Source organism: Notolepis coatsorum (assembly GCF_963971535.1).
Source record: "Notolepis coatsorum genome assembly, chromosome: 11".
NCBI classification, from domain to species: domain Eukaryota; kingdom Metazoa; phylum Chordata; class Actinopteri; order Aulopiformes; family Paralepididae; genus Notolepis; species Notolepis coatsorum.
In genome coordinates, this window is record NC_140175.1 from 64,383,923 (window position 1) to 64,404,692 (window position 20,770).

A 20,770-nucleotide genomic window follows, 5' to 3' on the forward strand; every position below is an offset into this window, starting at 1 on the left:
AGAGAGAGAGAGAGAGAGAGAGAGAGAGGGAGGGAGGGAGATAAAGAGAGGGAGAGAGAGAGAGAGGGAGGGAGATAGAGAGAGATACAGAGGGAGGGAGAGAGGGAGAGAGAGAGACGACTTCGTTCAATTCAAATGCGCTCTTCTTTTTATCGCATGAAAAGTTGGGACCATACCTTAAGATGAAACACCGTGGCGCCTCCACATGCAGGTTATCTGTAGACCAGCGAATCATCCACGACTATCAAAAAATACATTAGCTGCTAATTCATAATATCTGTCGGAAGAAGGTGAAGGTGCTGAACTGTCGTCGTCGTTTGTTACGAAAAGTGGATGAATGCGCTCTAATGCCGGATTATTTTTGTTTTATCTTTCATGCTGTTTGAGGAGACCGCGTCCCATCCTTATGCGTAAAAGAGGATCAGTAACAAGAAAATAAACCCGTGCCCTGATCAAAGTGGCAAAGCATACGTATTTACCCTTTTTCCAGACATTTTGTTTTAAACAGGACAAATAACCAATTGCACCTGCTTTGTAGCCCGATGGCCGAAGTCCAGAGATTGTTTTGGGCGTGAATATTAATGTTCTTCTGAGTCCACGACGGACGATTCCTTAACACGAAACGGGACACAGAAAACAGGACTCGGACGGACCCATCTACGGTCTGTGTGGTTCTTGCGCGCTCCCGGAGCACCTGTTTCAGAGATACCCTACTCCCGACGCACTGGAAGATGGACGGCGAACTCAAACAGGGACATATTCTAGCCTTGCGCTCCCAGCGACTTGATTAGCTAAGCAGGGGAACAGTCCGACAGTCTATGTTATTGCTATTCTGAGAGTGGATAAAAAGAAGGTTCACACTTTATCCACAGGCCCATCCCATGGCACGGCTCACCCCGTGTGATCCAGCGGTCCAAAATATTTCGGCTATAGTGTATCGGGAGTAATTTCTGACATTTCCCTGATGTTGTCCGCGATAGATTCATCTCTTCGGACCTGGACTTAGTCCGTATTATAGCACACAGCAACATAAAACACTTTCGTCATAAATGGAAAATTGGTGAGAGGAAGGAAATTGTGCGCAAAGTTGTGTGACGCTTTCTCCCGTATAGCCTTGTGGCAGGAGCCGCTTCGCCTTCCCCAACGCTGTGGAACTCTGTGAGGCGGAAAGATGACTCTATGGATGGGGCTGGTCCAGTGGATGGGGCTCGCTATGGCCCTCGCCGTCAGAGGTGAGTGAGTCGCCCCCAATAGAAACCCCAAGAAGTCAAGCAATCGTTTACGGTTTACTACTATCGGTATCGGCGAGGGATTAATATGAGGATAGTGAAATCTAAGCAGTCTTTCCCACCATGAGCATCCATCCACATATAGTTGTGCACAATATAATAGACTAAATCAGATCTATAGTAAAATGACACAATTTTAATCTAATCTAACATAACAGACTCTGACTGAGTGATTTTATTATTATTATTATTTCTTCATCATAGAAGTAAGTATTGATTGTTTCAGTAGTAAAATATGCTGTAGTCACTCATCATTCCAAGCTGTAACCTTTGAATGGCCCAGATATTTATCTTATTCTCAATCAAGGGATATTTGAACAGATGTAGAAACTATTGAAATGTAGGCCTACTGTATGCAATTCTTTATTTTTTTTAAGTGATTGTAAAGGTGAGTTACAATTATGTGTCTAAATACTCTGTATTGGGGTTCATTATGTTATCAACATCACATTTTAATTAGCTGTTAGGCATGTATGAACATAACATGTGGGTATAGTTGTATATAGTTGGCTCGGGAGGTAGAGAAGTAGTCTGGCAATCCGCAGGTTCCCGGTTCAATTCCCACTCCTCCCGGGCAGCGTGTCGATGCATGTGTCCTTGAGCAAGACACTTAACCCCTAATTGCTCCCGATGAGCAGGTTGGCACCTTGCATGGTTGCCTCCGCCGTCGGTGTGTGAATGTGTGAGTGAATGGGTAAAATGTGAGTAACAAATTGTAAAGCGCTATATAAAAAAGCAGCCATTTACCATTTATCAACATCACATTTGAATTATCTGTTAAATTAGGCATGTATACGAACATAACATGTGGGTATATAGTTAAGTATTCTTTAGCTACTTCATATAGATTATTGTATATTAGAGCTTGTCTTGTCTGTGTGTGTACTAGTCTAAGTCTCTAGTCCTCTGTCCTATTTATTTGTAATGTTATATGTTATGATTATGAAGTATTATGTTGCACAGTCACAATGTACCAACTTGCTCATCGCGGGCAATTAGGGGTTAACACTTCTTAAGCTGCAAGTCCATCATATGGGATGTTTTTCTGACTTTTTGCAACCGGCACTATAGCGACAAAATCCGACAAAATCCGACAAAATCCGACAAAATCCGACAAAATCCGTTCAGCGGTTCTCGAGTTACATGCCGGTATTTGAGGCTTGTGCAAAGTACACGGTATTGCGCAAAATACCACTCCCGACTCAGGCTGCAGTAGTTCCGTCAATCTGGATCCGATCTCGAAAATGATTGTGGATCGTTGTAGCCAATGAGGGATCTAGGTGAACAACTAAATTCTTTAACAGGAAGCCAAATGAATTGAAGTCTATGAGAATGGATTTGGATTTGCCATACCACCTTCTCGGGAAATACTACCTCTGGACTACTAACTACTATAGAAAAACTTGAGTAACAAGTTTTTTTTACAACTCAAGTTCAGACCTATGTAACTCGATTACCTTAGCACTAAAAGTGATTTTAACTTTTCATAATGTCATCTTTCAAAAGAGACCAGGGCCCTATTCCCCGTACCTGGTTCAACTAAGTCGATCAAGAGTCCCATTATCCAGATTCAATTAACCCGATGTTTGAAGCCGGGATTTTCCTGTTCCTCGAAGGTGGATTCAGTCTCGTTAACTCGAACCAGACTTGATACTCAGGATCAGTGCGCGCGCCTGCCTCAGCCGAGAAGGCAGCAAGTGTCGAGAGCAGAGATCCTGATTTTCTAACGGCATTGATTGATTGATTGATTTAAAACTTTATTAACAGATTGCAGTACGGCTCAATAGCCTCGCCGACAAGTTAAATGCATAATCTATAGGCAAATTTTAAGTCCCTCATTACCCCAATCAATCAATCAGATTATATTTCTTTAAACATGCCCTGCTGGCAGTAGGTTCATGGAATGGATAATCAAATGAGATCTTGCTAGCGAAAATAATTAGTTCAACAGTTTCAGAATAAGGATACGGCTCTCTTATCCATTGATGGATGTATGGTTGATGTTTCATTTGTCTGCCACCATGGTCTGATGGTCGAGCATTTTGTCTTTCACACGGACGACCCGCGTTCGAATCCCACTTCTTCTAGCTTTCTTTTTTAAATGTAAATACTTCAATTTGGTGCACGTTGAGAGCTATATAAAGAATGACATCCTCAATGCATGTAGATTTATAATATTTTAACTTAAAACTAGGCTACTTTTGCGTATAATCATTAATATTATATTCCAAAAAAATCATATTGGAAACGCGGGGTCTCGAACCCGGGTCACCGGCTTGCCAGGAGTGAACACTGCCGTTGGACCACTGTGCCAGACAGAATATATCCATTGTGTATCCAAGACCATCAATGGACAAGAGACCCGTGTTTAGAATATTTTTCTTTTGAATGAAGTTTTATCTCTTTATTCTCAAATGCATTAATCCCAGTTACAATATCACAATAACGTGTGAGTGATGATACAATTCAACAATCCTCAGATTCCTTGTAATTCATAATCCACAAAAACCACAATCCACGCATAGACACTTCAATTTTATGCTTGAATGAAACACAATCCAGGCGCTCCCACAGCGGAGAATATGAAAGGAATCAGAGCCAAACGAGCGATAGGTTTCAATCATTAAAAATATCCCAGCAGGATTCACATTTGCAATGCTGCGCGTTGTTAAAATAACCACATAATGTGTACATCGCACCTAGCGAGCGCCACGGTATATATAACGTGCATTATTTAGGACAACGTGAATTTAGTATCAGCATTTTGGGTCTATTTTACATTTCAAAAGCCCCCTCTGGAAGAATGAAGCACAAAAACGTAATTCAGAATGGTATAATGCAGATCCTAGACTGTGAGAATCATTTCAGGAAGCGAGCTGTCATTTATTTGCGGGGGCGTGGCCATGGTTCATCCAGCTAACTGAACTTAAGCCTGCTCTCGACCAGGCTCAAACTTTTTGATCTGTTGTCATGGTGATTTGGACAATCGAGCGTCGGGGAACAGAAAGGTCCGGCTTAAGTCAGGCTATACTGGAAATTATCCGGCTAACTCAGTTAGCCAGGTACGGGGAACGGGGCCCAGGCTCATGCATGTGCTATAAGTATAAAGTATGTTGTTTTGGTTTGCAAAAAAAGTATGCAGTCCTCAAAAACGAAAACTAAAATGGCCAATTTTGGGGGCGTTAAGTGTCTCAGGGACACTTCGACAAGCTGCTTGAGAGGAGAGGGAATCGAACTCAGAACCTTCCGATTACCAGACGACTGCTCTATCTCCTGAGCCACTGTCGCCCTGTAGTAGTGGTGGTGGTGGTGGTGGTGGTAGTAGTAGTAGTAGTAGTAGTAGTAGTAGTAGTAGTAGTAGTAGTAGTAGTAGTAGTAGTAGTAGTAGTAGTAGTAGTAGTAGTAGTAGTAGTAGTGGTAGTGGTAGTGGTGGTGGTGGTGGTGGTGGTGGTGGTAGTAGTAGTAGTAGTAGTGGTAGTAGTAGTAGTAGTAGTAGTAGTAGTAGTAGTAGTAGTAGTAGTAGTAGTAGTAGTAGTAGTAGTAGTAGTAGTAGTAGTAGTAGTAGTAGTAGTAGTGGTGGTAGTAATGGTGGTGGTGGTAGTAGTGGTAGTGGTGGTGGTAGTGGTAGTAGTAGTGGTGCTGGTGAGGGTATTAGTGGTAGTGGTGGTGGTGGTGGTGATAATGTGATGGTAGTAGTAGTGGTGGTGGTAGTAATGGTGGTGGTTGTGGTGGTGATATTAGTGGTAGTAGTGGTGGTGGTGGTGGTGGTGATGATGGTAGTAGTTGTGGTGGTGGTGATGGTAGAAAAAAAAGAACGACTGAGGCTGTAATCTGCACTCGCACACCGTGCGAGTAATTTATTTTTCAGGTTCGCACACACATATTTTTAGGGGCATATGCGAGCAATATGGTCGCACTGTAGAGCCCTGTGGTAGTGGTAGTAGTGGTGGTAGTGGTAGTAGTGGTGGTAGTGGTAGTAGTGGTGGTAGTGGTAGTAGTGGTGGTAGTGGTAGTATAGTGGTGGTAGTGGTAGTAGTGGTGGTAGTGGTGGTAGTGGTAGTAGTGGTAGTAGTGGTGTTAGTGTTGGTAGTAGTGGTGGTAGTGGTAGTAGTGGTGGTAGGTAGTAGTGGTGGTAGTGGTGGTGGTGGTGGTAGTGGTGGTAGTGGCAATAACGTTGAGGTTTGTTCGACCCGTGAGATATTTCATGTCAATATTTATTTTTCACGTCAAGCGTCTGTGGCTGGTGTGAGCTGGGTAGTGTAGTTTTATGAAATTTTGACGTCCATCGAAAGCCCTGGGTCTCCTCTTTTTCTGGACTACAACGATTTCATGATGGCGTCATGTCCGTCCTCGCATCTAAATCATCCGGTTTCTGATGCAAAGTGCATAGATTTTTATAAACTCATATTCAGCTTATAACACTTAAAATCATTGCTAAAAATATATATATATACACTTTGACTGATGTTTGGATAGGGTTAGGGTCTTTACTCTTGGCTACATTTGAAAAGGAAACATCACTTAATATGGACTGTATTGATCTATTTGTCATATGATAATACGTCATTAAGTCAGTTTGGGAAATCTATTTGGTTTGTCAGATACAGTGATGGGCCACTAATGTATGGAAATGATTATGTCTATGGAAAACCCTGCAGAGTGAAGACTGCACTCAGTGTATCACAAGTAATGAAATGCAAATGAATTTCCCCCAGCTAAGAAGGGGTATGTCATTTCCAAGACATAATTAGCATGTTGCTGTTGTGGCTGAATCTAAATGACCGGTAATCTCTGTGTGATTGTATTGTTGACTGGACAGCGTGTGGGCATGGTGTTGGATCAACAGCAGGGAGTGACTTGGGGTGGGGAGGCGCTGCGCTGTCACTGTAAAAAAAGAAAAACCTGGCAAGTAATTTTTACTTCAGACTATCAAGTTTCTTTCAAGATATTTTTATATATTTAAAATTATTGTATTGTGCTGCCAGATCATTTCAAGAAATTCCACTTGTTTCAGTATTGTAATTACATACTTGTTTCACAGTGTTTCGCTGGAAAAAGAGGTGCAGTTATCAACACCTTAGGCCTACTTGTTGGACTGGCTGCAGTTCTTCTAATTCACTAGTCATATGGGTTTTGTTCTTTAATCGAAATAGTTGATTTAATAGACAAATCTGAAAAAAGTTCCCACGTTATTGCCCTGCAAAAGGAATGCATCATGCAGAAGGACATCTTTAAATCTACTTCTTAATAAAGACTAGCCCTTACGTGACTGCGATCTGCAAGCCAGGGGCTTTTGTAACCGCAGTCACTCTCAGCTATGCCGCTACCAGGCTCGTATTAAGTAACAAGCGCTGCTTCTGAGCTGGGGGTGTGTCAAAAATATATCAGATATGAATTTCAAAGATACGCAGCGTACAATATGGGTTTAACACAGCGAAACGCTGGGGTCTGAAAGCTCGGAGTTGCTAATAAACCTTTTAAATCATTGTTACAAAACGAGTGGTAATTACAGAGCGAGCCGTGTATTTCCGCCATTGGTGTCACAGCGCATGCGCACCAGGCAGCCAAATAGCCTGGTGCACATGCGCTGTGACACCAATGTCCTCCGCAAAAAAACAACTCAACATACAACTCTCAGACTGCCAAAACAAATCCGGATTTATAATTTGAATTTTCTCAAATAAAGCCCTCCTCAAATCGGTATACAAAGGGCAATAAAAAACGAAATTATATTCATCTTCCACCACTCCCAGATCACATAGAACACACAACCGCTCGTCCTCAGGTTTACCTTGGAATCTACCCACTTCCACAGCCAATGGCAGGGTGCCAGACCTCAACTGGGCACACAGAGACCTCTGTCTTTTCTTTACGTTTTACATAAGGTTCAGTAAAATACTCATTTTTAATTACAACATATTTTTTAAGTTTAGGTTTTTTCCATATCTCCACCTTCCACTTATCCTGATGGATTGTTGATCATTTTTTTTTTTATTATGTGAACCTTACACTGCAGATTGTTCATAAAAATCATACTTAAGTCAGCAGAAGAAAAAATCATCGACATCTCTCTTGACCAGGGATGACCGTGTGCTCTGTCCCAGTTAAATATCTTTTTTGTCACCCTGTCATTTGATGAGTGTAAAACTGTAAATGAGTCAATAGCAGAATCTGTTGGTTGAGTTTCCGGGACATTTTGACATTTTGAAACGAATAGATCAATAAATAAGTCAATAATACAAATAAAATAAATTACAAATAAAATAGGATAAAACTAAATTAAGTAATTGAATAGCTCAGCAATTGACGTGTTGATTTTTTCATTGATAGAAAGGGTGTCAATATATTGTAGAAAGGGTTTCCAGGTTGTGATAGAAGGTCTTTAGGGAACCTTTTAGGGAGAACCTAATCCTTTCAAGCCTAATACATTGCAATATGTCATGGATCCATCTTATTATGTGTAAGCGGAGTGGAATGTGTCCATTTAAGAAGAACAAGCCTCCTGGCAAGCAAAGTGGTGAATGCAATAACTTGTTGTGTGGCTATGGGTTAATTAAGCATCGTAGGGATTCCATAAAGGCCAGTGAGGGCTCAGGTCCCCAGTAAGTTTTAAGTTGTTCAAATGATAATAACATTTCAACCTTGAATAGATCACTAATAATCATGATACCTTGGTCATACTGGAATTAAAATATGTTTTATTACCCATTCCAGGAGGGAAAGGCTTTGCTTTGTGTAATGTGGTGCAGGGCTGATAAGGGACCCTTTTTTCCAGGTTTTTATCGTTCTGCTAATCGTAGTTGGACTGTTTCTGGGCTTGTTTGGAAACAGGGATGTTCCATTGGTTGCAATTAAAGATCCAGTACAATAAAGTCAGAAATGTATGACAGCCACCTCATATGACGCTTTAAAATGTAAACAGTGTGATTAGTGGTGGCGCCAGAGATGTTATTTTGTGCTACATGGAGTTGCTCAACCTTTCAGTGAGGGTGCTCTGAAATACGCTTTCCCACTAATGTAATTTAATACAATTTCTACTGCAACACCCCTGACACAAACACCCCCACACACACACACACACACACACACACACGTACACACACACACGCACATACACAGTACCCACTCTGTGTTAAACACAAGGCGACATATTCAGCTCATGGGACATAGATGTAAGGTTCACAATCCTGCCTACGTAAACACACCTCTGAATATAAAATGGTAACACCGTTATGCCATGGACAAGGCTTGCACAAGCAGCAAGCGGCAGACATAGGTTTGTGCACATTTCAGCCTCAGATTCTAAGATTACAACACCAACAACTTGACTGACGAATCAACAGTATATTCAGTTTCATAGACCTAATGTTATATGAATGAGCACCGATGAATGAGAGAGATAATTACAGGAATTTGTGCTTCAACCACCAAATGCATTCAATTCGGAATAGGCAACAGAGGGGGGGGGGGGGGGGGGGGATAATCATGCACTTACCATTAGATGTTGTGGTTGAGTGCAAAGGCATTCATGTTTTTGTCGCTGTCCAGGGTCCTTGTTCTCTCAGTGTTTATAGCCAGCAGTGCCAGGTTACTGGTTACAGAGTCCCCACTGCTCTTCAAGTAGTTCCTCAAACAACGCAGACATGAAAACCTATGCTCACAGCTTACTGACGTGATGGGAAGTGTGATATGCATATCGGTTTATACATTTAAAGGTGCTATAGATAACATTTAGCAACTAGATATCACACTAGAGCACCAGCATGTCATTTATCCAATCAGGTGCATTCCATGTGTGGGAATGAGAAGTAGGGAGGAAGATAAATTCATTATTCAATATATTTTTGGGGAAAAGCAATACGATAGTACTGTATGTCCCTGTTCTTTTATTTGTAGTAGCCAGCGATCCTGGTAGAGCTCTGCATACAAGTTATCCTCACTGATTCCAGTATGCGTCGTTCGTCTAAAGATGTTAGGTTCACAATCACTCTTGTGAGTCTCCACGCGTGTTGAAATAAGCTTGGGAAATCTTGATACAGGATAAAATCACAGGCTAGTCATCTTGTCACTTCTTGCAGTGTGGATGTTAAGCCTGGAGAGGGAAGCAGATAGTTTCAGGTCATAAAGATTGGATGCTGAGCTGTGATTTCACACTAATCTGAACATTCACCTGCAGGTGGCAAAATGTTTGTGTGGGTGTGGCTGTGGGTGTATGTGGTTGTATGCATGTTCTCTTGTATTGCACTCATACCAAAGGTCACCATAAGACCTGAATTCTTTATTTCTTTTTCATTAAAGTGTGGACACTTGGTGGTTGCTCACTTTAACATATACAGTAAAGTAAATGTTAGGGTTAAATGTGAGGTTTACGGTTAGAATTAGGCCAATAGTGTGAATTAATGTCAATAGTCCTCACAAATATAGAATATAACTATGTGCGTGTGTTCCTGTGCATGTGTGTTTGTGTGGCTGCGTTTTCCCTCTATCGTATGTATGTGTGTGAGAGAGAGAGAGAGAGAGAGAGAGAGAGAGAGAGAGAGAGAGAGAGAGAGAGAGAGAGACCAGCGAGCGCGTGGGACACATAGGGTCAATGAATGTTTGTATCTAAGTTCAGTGAGGATGACCTGTGTTCCATACACAGGGGGTGGTAGCCCACTCCACATCATTGGTGGATCTCGGTGTTCCTCGAAGGTTCATAGGTTGATGGCGGTGGGTAGCATCACAGCAGCGGCAGCAGTAAAGACACAAGGATTGTTCTTCTTACTAGTAAATGAAGTGATCACTCTTGAGTGCCTCCACGCGGGGGAGCAGCGATCCTCCTCTTCTTGGTTTATTCATGGTGTTGGTAGACTAGGATGGATAAGATGCACATGATCAGCAGGCAGAAGAAGACGTGCAGGACACAAAGCTGTTTAGCTCTTTATCCTTTGCATGAACTCTGTGTTTTTCATAAAAAATGTATGGACTTTGAAGGCTAATCTATGCCTTTCTAGTTACAAGTATCACAAGCTAGCTAGGGAGTTTAAAGACAAAGTTGGCAGGCTGACAGTGTCCTTTTGGCTTAGAATCACAAGGTGAATACAAGTATATATGTATGATATGAAAACCCAGTGGGGTTCCAACCCCCCTGGTATAGTTTGTGTCATGCTCTACCCATTTTGTGGGGCCACACCACCACATTCCAAGGTCAAACAAACAAAAAAAAGGAACATGGACAGGGACTTTTTTATTTTCCTTACCTACACTATTTTAAAGCTGCAATAATGATTTTCTGACCACTAGAGGGGAGCAATGAGCTATTGTTTACGTATAAAGGATTGCCTCTCCTCCCAAAACGAAAGTGATCATTCTACTCGCATGAAGATAACACGGCCTTGCTGTCACAAGAGATTTGCATAAAAACATTTGTTTTAATAAATACATCTGCGAATACCTCTTCTACCTAATTTTAGCATTTTAGCATTTTGTACCTTTTAGTTTTGTATATTGTATATTTAGTATTATTGTTTGGTCTTTTGCTGTTTATGAAGTACAATCTCAGGAGGGTCATACAGAACCAAGCATTTCACTATAAATGTACATGTACCTTATATGTTCGCGAATAAAACATGAAACTTGGAATGCGCACACACACACACACACACACACACACACACACACACACACACACACACACACACACACACACACACACACACACACACACACACACACACACACACACACACACACACACACACACACACACACACAATGGCAGATTTGTCTATCAGCAGATTTGGAAGGAGACCTGCTGGGCTGGAATGTCTGGACTTTTGCATATTAATAACTTGAGCTATGCTTCAGGAAGGGAACTTTTCTTGCAGCAGATTTTATTTGCCAATCTTGGGAGAGAAGGCAGAATACTTTGTTCAAGGCCCGAGCTGTAATCTGTATTCATGTAATCTGTATTTTAGGTAATGAAAATAAATGTAATGTAATAATGGAACACTGCAACAGTATATTTTGGTGTCTTATGAGGGTTATGCACTTTGTGTGCATGACACAGAAACAAAATAATAAATCAATCAATAATTTGTTGAACGGTGAAGCTTTTACAATGGAATATATTTGAATAGAAAGAGACGAGTAAAGTAGAAGATATTTGCCTGTAATTGCCTTGCTTTTCTGTATACTAACCCTTAGTGTAAAGAGCACTGCACTTTAGCAGCATGGGAGTAGCATCCTGCACAGTGCCTGCCCGCTGCTTTTGTGTGGGCTCCCAGAAACCATTGAAATTGTTAGAAGGTTTTCTAAAATCACGGCCTCGCTAGTAGGAAATGTGCTTTTAAAAATACATTCTTTGATGTTTGCTACACAAAAAGTGTGGAAGTACATTGAGAAACAACTGCGTCATCATGTGCTATTGTGGACCGAGGCGTAGGCTGGTGGAGGCATGAGGCAAGGGTTGTCATGAAAATAAGCTGTTTATGAACTTTATGAACCCACTTTAAGTTTCCATTTAGTGATAACTTCGTGAAATCGAATGTGTTTTTTCCCAGTCACGCATGCACCTAGGCAGACACATGCTAAATTACACACACACACACACACACACACACACACACACACACACACACACACACACACACACACACACACACACACATACACATACACATACGCACACACACACACACACACACACACACACACACACACACACACACACACACACACACACACACACACACACACACACACACACACAACATGTATTTTGTGTGTGTGTGTGTGTGTGTGTGTGTGTGTGTGTGTGTGTGTGTGTGTGTGTGCATTATGCTGCCCTATATTGACCAGTGTGTTCTACATGACAGTTTTATCATATCCATTATCATATCCATTTTTCAAAGCATCTACAACTGTGTTACTACTACAACTGCCCTACACTGTACTTATAGTAATGATAATTATCTTTATGATTATGAATAATTACCTACCTCAGTCAGACCCATATAACTCTGTGTGATAGCATGTACAATATTGCTATATATACCATATATACATTTATAATTGTATATTTACCGCATATATATATATTAGAGGTGGGCATAGATTAATCTTTTTAATCTAGATTAATCTATCTGCAATCCTGGATTTAATCTAGATTAATCTAGATTAAAATGGCTCAAAAAGAGAAGAAAAAACCTGCCGAAGGCATTCAAAATATGTGTGTTCTACCCAAATAATGACCAGAAGTAAGTCCTTACTTTTTCTTTCCTCCTTATGTTTCTCAGGCCAGGTGGCCCATTACACCATGAGCCCATCTCCCGTTTCCAAAATGCATTACAGACTGTTTGAAAAAGCTGTTTTGCTATGATAATTGGTAATGAAATATCAAAATAATGTTCAATAAGATGTACTTGTGTTTAATAAGTTGTTTTATTCAGAAGTTAACACAAATAAATAATATTACCAGTACAGTACAGTATCTAGCACACTCTCAGGAGCAAAACAGAAAGAATCATTTCAAACTTGAACTATGTGACATGGCTTGAATCAACTGCTCCAGTGGAGTTGCTCAGTGGCCAATGGTGTCAACTGTGGTTGTACTGGGCAGCTCCCAGGTGTGAATGGAACTGTGAATGTGAAGCAGGGCGTTCCTGAAAAAGAGCATCTGTGCTCAGCGAACCTACCCTGGGTAAATAAGGTAAAAAATGTAATTATTTTTTTTTTTTTTTAGATTAATGCGTTAATTATATTATCGCGCGATACTAGTATAGCGTTAACGCGGCACGTTAACGCCGTTAACGGCCCAGCTCTAATATATATACATATATCCACATCTGTACACACCTGCATATAATCCTTTTTACATGTCTGTAGATACTGTACATATCCCTTACCTACTCTTACTAGTTACTGGCCAGTATGACTTACTGCCATATTGTCTTTATACCTGTAGCACTGTAGTGTACATATTACTTATAATACTACAACTCTGTGCATACAGTACATCTGATTAGCACTATTACTCAGTAGTACTGATTTATATATTTCATACCCAGTTTAATCACCTGTACATTGTACATTACAGACTATTGCACTTTACTGTTATATTTGCACTCTGGTTGGATGCCAAACTTATTTCTGATGTACTGTACTTAAAAAAATATATATTCCAGTCGACTATCGGCAAATTTCGGCCAATCATAGTCGACTATCCAAATCCTTAGTCGGGGACAGCCCTAGCGAACATTAGCATTGTTTGCTGAATTTGAATGCACCCCTGTCTATTGTGATCATAGACACGCACGTCTTTATATAGAGCTGTTAGAGACTCTGATCTTAGCGTTTGTTGTGGGCAAAGCTGAAACATGGAAGCCAGAAAAAAAAGAGATCTAAGCCTTCTACGCAATCCTCAACTATCGAGGAGGAGGAAGGAGCTGGCAACAGCGCAAGTAAGCTACAGTATAAGTCCACAGCACTAAATTCACATTGGCTGGCCAACTTATTTGTTCGACTTATTTTACCTTGCTAAATCTGCTTAGAATATAGAATATCAGGCCTATAAATTATCTTATTGTGGCCAAGTCGCACATCTATGGATCAGGCCAAATATTCCCTTTCCAATGGCAGAGTTCAATCTGGATTTAGTATCACCAGGGCCCCGTTCCCCGTACCTGGATAACTGAGTTAGCCGGATAACTTTCGGTCAAGTCTGACTTAAGCCGGACTTTCCCGTTCCCCGAAGCTGGATTGTCTAAATCACCATGACAGATCAAAAAGTTTGAGCCTGGTCGAGAGCAGGGTTTAAGTTCAAGTTAGCCGGATGAACCATCGCCACGCCCCCGCAAAGAAGTGACAGCGCGTTTCCTGAAATTATTCCCACAGTCTAGGATCTGCATTATACCATTCTGAATTACGTTTTTGTGCTCCATTCTTCCAGAGGGGGCTTTTGAAATGTAAAATAGACCCAAAATGCTGATACTAAATTCACTTTGTCCTAAATAATGCACGTTATATACCGTGGCGCTCGCTCGGTGCGATGTACACATTATGTGGTTATTTTAACAACGCGCAGCATTGCAAATGTGAATCCCGCGGGGATATCCTTAATGATTGAAACCTATCGCTCGTTTGGCTCTGATTCCTTTCATATTCTCCGCTGTGGATGAGGAGCGAGGAAGGAGAGGAGCGCCTGGATTTTGTTTCATTCAAGCATAAAATTGAAGTGTCTATGCGTGGATTGTGGATCTTGTGTGATATTGTAACTGGGATTAAAATGTCTGATGAGATGCGCTGTTTGACGGATTTGAGAAATTGAATGAGCCGTTGACGTCACATTAATGAATGAGAATAAAGAGATAAAACTTCATTCAAAATAAAGAATATTCTAAACACGGGTCTCTCGTTCATTAATGTATAAACAATGAATTTATCCCATCTGGCACAGTGGCGCAGCGGTAGTGCTCAATCCTGGCAACCCGGCGACCGGTGTTCGAAACCCCGTGTTTCCAATATAATTTTTTGGAATATAATATTAATGATTATACGCAAAGGTAGCCTAGTTTTAAGTTAAAATATTATAAATCTACATGCATTGAGGATGTCATTCTTTATATAGCTCTCAACGTGCACCAAATTGAATTATTCCTACATTGCAAAAAGAAGGAAAAGACTAGGTTTCGAACCCCGGTCGTCTGCGTGAAAGTCAAAAGAAGAACCCGTTACACCACAGTGGAGATAAGTAAAAGATCGACCATACATCAATCAATGGGTAAGAGAGCCGTATCGTTATTCTGTATAACAGTTTAACTAATTATTTTCGCTAGCAAGATCTCATTTGATTATTCAATCCAGCAGGCAAGTTTAAAGAAATATAATCTGATTGATTGAGGTAATGAGGGACTTAAAATTAGCCTATAGATAACGCATTTAACTTGTCGGTGAGGCGATTGAGCCGTACTGCAATATGTTAATAAAGTTTTAAATCAATTAATCAATCAATGCCGCTAGAGAATCAGGATCTCTGCTATCGATACGTGCTGGCTTTTCAACTGAAGCGGCCGCGCGCACTTATCCTGGGTCTCAAGTCTGGTTTGAGTTAACGAGACTGAATCCACCTTCGAGGAACAGGAAAATCCCGGCTTCAAACATCGGGTTAACTGAATCTGGATAATGTGACTCTTGATCGACTTAGTTGAACCAGGTACGGGGAATAGGGCCCAGGCGTGCAGCAAAAACCGTGAATGAAATCTAGTTACTTTTTTCTAATGTCATTTTCTCCGGCATTTTTCATCAGATTGCAACGCCATTTTTTGCTAGACGTTCACAGAAAGGTAGAGAAACTAACTACGTTCTGTTTTATGGCAATAACGTTCAGGTTTGTGGGAGATAATCCCGAAAAATAAGTAAATACAGAAGTCAAATGATTGACAGGGGCTGGCATGAGCTGGGTAGTGTAGTTTTTTCTAAATTCGAAAGCCCATCCAAAGCCCTCAGTCTCTTCCTTCAAAAGACTACACTCACTTTTGGCTGTGTCACTTCCTCCCATCAATATGCGCCGGTTTCCAACCGAATACCCTGACATTTCTATTTAAGCATTACATCACGCGCAGGAGTGGTTTGTGAACAATAAACCATGCCTAGGGGTGGTCGTTAGACCCCCATAGGCATGGTTTATTGTTCACAAATCACGACTGCAAGTGGTGTAATGCTTTTATACAACTGCCAGATTCATCCAACCTTATTGCTATACTATAAACACACATTAATCGAAGATTTATTGAAAAAACCATCCGCCAGAAAAAGTAGTTCCCACAACAACAAAAAAGACAAGTTGCCTCCATGTGGAAGCAGCTCGGAAGTGCATCCAACCAACCAACACATCCAACTGTGTGTTATTGGAATGATTGAGAGAAGTTGCCTCCATGTGGAAGCAGCTCGGAAGTGCATCCAACCAACTAACACATCCAACTGTGTGTTATTGGAATGATTGAGAGAAGTTGCCTCCATGTGGAAGCAGCTCGGAAGTGCATCCAACGGATCCAACAAACTAACACATCCAACTGTGTGTTATTGGAATGATTGATTGAACATTTTATTACCAGATGCAGTGAATGTGTGTGTGTGTGTGTGTGTGTGTGTGTGTGTGTGTGTGTGTGTGTGTGTGTGTGTGTGTGTGTGTGTGTGTGTGTGTGTGTGTGTGTGTGTGTGTGTGTGTGTGTGTGTGTGTGTGTGTGTGTGTGTGTGTGTGTGTGTGTGTGTGTGTGTGTGTGTGTGTGTGTGTGTGTGTGTGGGTGGGTGTGCCAGACAGTGTGAGAGTGAGCTCTGCAGTCAGGGGGAAGGAAGAAATTTGACATACATGACATACAGATAGTCAGTACTGCTACATCTATACATTTATGACATACCAGATTTGCAAATACAGTACTGTTTGTGATACAGAAGGAGTCAAGAAAAGGGTGTATATACATTTGACGTAGAAACTGTACAGTACATTGGAGGAGGTTGGGTGGGGGGGGTTGGGTACATTGGGATATTGACAACCATACTGGGTAATTTACATTGGAGGTGGTTGGGGGGGGGGGGGGGAGACACACTGTATAAACAAGCAAAACTGTACATTGAGGGAGGGGGGGAGGAGACACTGTACAAATAAACAAAATTAGTCTCCCGTAGGTGTCCCTTGAGAGAGGTTTTGAAAGTGGGTAGTGATCCACATTCCTTTACAGCTTTGGGTAGGGCGTTCCACATTGATGTGGCATAATTGCGAAACGTGTTTAGTCCCTTATTTGAGCCGAATCTGGGTTTAACATGATTTGTGGAGCTCCCTCTGTTGTTGTGATCGTGGTATTCACTGACCTTTGGGAAGTATTTTGACATGTACATGGGTACCTTGGTCGTGTATTGTATCTTGTAGACCAGGCCCATTGCAAGTTGCTGTACTCTGTCGTCTACTCTAAGCCATCCTAGGTTGTCAAAGTGGGCAGGGGTGAGGTGGGTTCTAGGAGTAAGGTCAAGCAGTAGTCCGACCAGTTTGTTTTGAGATGTTTGTAATTTTGTTTTTAGCGCCTTTGAGGTGCTTTGGTACCATGAGGTGCAAGCATAGTCGTAGTACCCCTGAATGAGTGCTCCTGCCAGAGTCTTCAGGGTATTCTTGTTTACCAGAGAGGAGATCCGGCACAAGAATCGAGTTCGTTGGTTGACTTTTTTTATTACATTGGATGCCATTCTGCCAATCAATCCGCGATTTTTCTTTTGTTCTACAATGACCCCATGACCCATCTATTACATCATCCAACATTGTTTAAAGGACTAAGACATTCGCCGTGACAGAATCGCTTATATTTAGTCGTTATGACGCTATCAACATATCCACTTGTTAAAGATTATTGTCCGCCATCTTGTTTTCTCCGAAGAATCCGCACGGCGGAGTGATGTGATTCGGTTGTGGGCGGGTCCTGGGACCAGGAGCGTGGATTGTGCCCTATACATACGTGTTAGAATCGAGAAATTTGCATGCCGTTGTATAAAATCTTATATTTCACTAATAACAAATGTAATGCTGAAAATATACAATTCGACTCCTGTTTTGACAGGGTTAGGGTCTTTACTCTTGGCAAAAAGAATTTTGTCCACTTTTTCTCCTCCTTTTTTCTATTTTTCCTCCCATCCCAATTTAGCCGTGCCAATTCTCCCCTCCCCTGTCTTGATCGTTGCTCGTATGTGCCCCACACTGGCCGGTTGTAGGGAGGATAGAAGCCCATCACATGTCCCCTCCGATACATGTGGAGGCAGCCAGTCACATCTTTTCACCTGCCAGCGCGGACTCTCATTGGCGAGGAGTAACGTGTAGGAGGCTCACACTGCCCCCGCCATTTTCCTGACTTTGCTGTGCAGGCGCCCCAACTGACCTGTAGGAGTCGCTGTTCACAACGACCATACTACCACCCATCGACTTCCCTCCCGCTAACTCTGCCAATTGAGTCAGTATGATGGCCGGCCCAAGCCGGAGGCAACGCTGACAGTCGGATTCGATACCGGTGTCTCTTGCGTTGGTGACGAGTGCAATGTCCACTGCGCCCACCCAGCCGCCTCACTCTTGGCTACATTTGAAAACAATTAAATGCAACATTAATTCATACAGTCTGTAGAGATGGATTTATGGCGTGATGTCATTGTGGGTCTGGTACCCGGACCCATCGGGTTTAAGAGGTTAATCCATTTATGATTGATGATCCGCAGTCACAGTTTATTCATTTTGTTTACCAGAGACCACTCGTTGGCCAGGAAGATGCTGGGGAGCGATAGACAGTGAGGGCTTGCAATGATGGTGGGGGTGAGGAGCTCGGCCAGCCAGCCACATTGTGATGATATTCACCGGTGTTCCAGCGATCTCGTTGGGGGGCTAAAGATCACAGATAACGTTGTCAGATGTTGTAATCTAACATCCAAAAGATATTGTCGGGTGTTCAATATGAAAGCAAGACTGGGTGAGCAGACTTAAAACAAGTAGGTATAATACCACTAATTGGGTTTGAATTGGGCTCATAGCCTTTGTTGCATAACCCCCCCCCCCCCCCATCTTTCTATTCCCAGTATCTCTCCACTACATACAGTGCAAGTCAAGGATACCCACATGTTTTGACACAGAGGTACAATAACAACTATATTGTGGTTGTGGGGCCAAACGAAAAACAAGAGCGATTTGACTTTGGTTATTACCAAATGTACCAAGTGGACATTAGCTTCTTGCAATAAGTCTTATGTCACTTGTGTTTTGTGTCACTGAGGGGTGACAGTGTCAAGTCAAGTCAAGAGTTTTAATTGTCACGGCATACAAGTATACAATGAAATGCGGGTGGTCTTGCCCGCAACGATGTGCAATACAGTGGTACAACATATAATAGAATCCAATAAAAAAACAACATTGTGCAATAAACAGGTAACAGGTAACATGGTGTGACATCTCGGTATCTGTACATAGTTATTTACAGAGCATATAGGACATGCTAGGTAGCTTTGGTAGTGCAATACACTGTTCCTGTTATTCTAATTTAAAGTGGCCTTTCCTTTTGGCCATAAGTGTGCGGCATGAGTGTGTGCCCGCTCATGTTAAAGTGTTAAGTGGCTGCTAGTGTGTGAGCGTGCACAGCATGCGTGTCGTGTGTGTGTTCATGTGTGCTTGTGTGTGGATAGTTCAGTGTTCTGTGGCACTCAATGTTCATTGTTCAGGGCTCTGATGGCCTGGGGGAAGAAGCTGAGCCTAAGCCGCTCTGTCCTAGTAGCTGGGGTTCGCAGGCGTCTGCCTGACCTCAGCAGCTGGAACAGGCTGTTATTGGGGTGGTGAGGGTCTTTCATTATCCTGCAGGCTCTGGATTTGCACCTCTTGTTGTATAGAACCTGCAGGGGAGGTAGTGCAATACCCGTGGTACGCTCGGCTGAGCGCACCACTCTCTGTAGGGCCTTCTTGTCTTGTGCCGTGCTGTTTCCATACCAGGCAGTGATGTTTCCGGTCAAGATGCTCTCTACAGCTCCTGAGTAGAAGGACTGGAGTATCTTCCCCGATACTCTGAACTTCCTTAACTGTCTCAGGTGGTAGAGGCGCTGTTTCGCCTTCTTTACTACTGTGTCTATGTGTGTTGACCATGTCAGATCCTCTGAGATGTGGATCCCCAGGTACTTAAAGCTGCTCACCCTGTCCACGGTAGCCCCGTTAATGTGGTGTGTGTGTCTCCTGCTGTCCTCTCCTATAATCCACGATCAGCTCCTTGGTTTTACCAATGTTCAGGAGCAGGCTGTTGTCCTGGCACCAGCGTTCCAGTACCTCAACCTCCTCCTGGTAGGCCTTCTCGTCGTTGTCCGAGATCAGCCCCACCACCACCGTGTCGTCTGTGAGTGTCTCAGGAGGTAAAGCGATGGTCTGGTAATCAGAAGGTTCCCGGTTTGATTCCGGCTCCTCCGGGCAGCGGGTCAAAGTGTCCTTGATCAAGACACTTGACCCCTAACTGTCCCCGATGAGCAGATTGCCAGATTGGATGGTTGCCTCCGCCGCCGGTGTGTGAATGAATGGGTGAATTCACAGATTGTAATTGTCTCAAAATCATGCAAGGAACATAGAAAAATGCATCAAAGTAAACCAATATTAGAATTGTCCTCCTGACAGTGAAATTATATCCTTATCAGGATGAACCAGTGAAGATTGACCTTTTCAGATGTGACAACATAAGCTTTCTAAATGGGCCCCACGCTTATTTCCTGTTTCAGTGTTTGCTAATATCAATAGCTGACAAGAAATACACTTGGGCTCTTAGCAATGGAATTGCACTGAAAAGGTCTATAGCAAAAGATGAATAGAGCTAACTATCTGTGATAACAGCAACAAAGACAATCAGATACAAAGCATTACAGACTATATTGACAGAGAGACCTTTATTTGTTTTGAGCTTCAGCAACCGGAGATTGGGGCTTTAAAAAAGAGTCCCAGGGGATAGTGG

At 42.2% G+C, this 20,770-nt stretch overlaps 1 protein-coding gene across 1 annotated transcript in view; it reads left to right on the forward strand.

Annotated features, from left to right (window-relative positions):
• Positions 1-1,095: 1,095 nt before the first annotated feature.
• Positions 1,096-20,770, forward strand: part of LOC311237141 (transmembrane protein 132C) — a gene marked incomplete at its 3' end in the record, with an annotated part of 879,977 nt that continues 860,302 nt past the window's right edge. Inside the window, exon 1 of the mRNA XM_084324947.1 lies at positions 1,096-1,232. Within this exon, the coding sequence (XP_084181073.1) occupies positions 1,172-1,232 (61 nt within the window). The 5' untranslated portion in view covers positions 1,096-1,171. The remainder of the gene's footprint in view (positions 1,233-20,770) is intronic.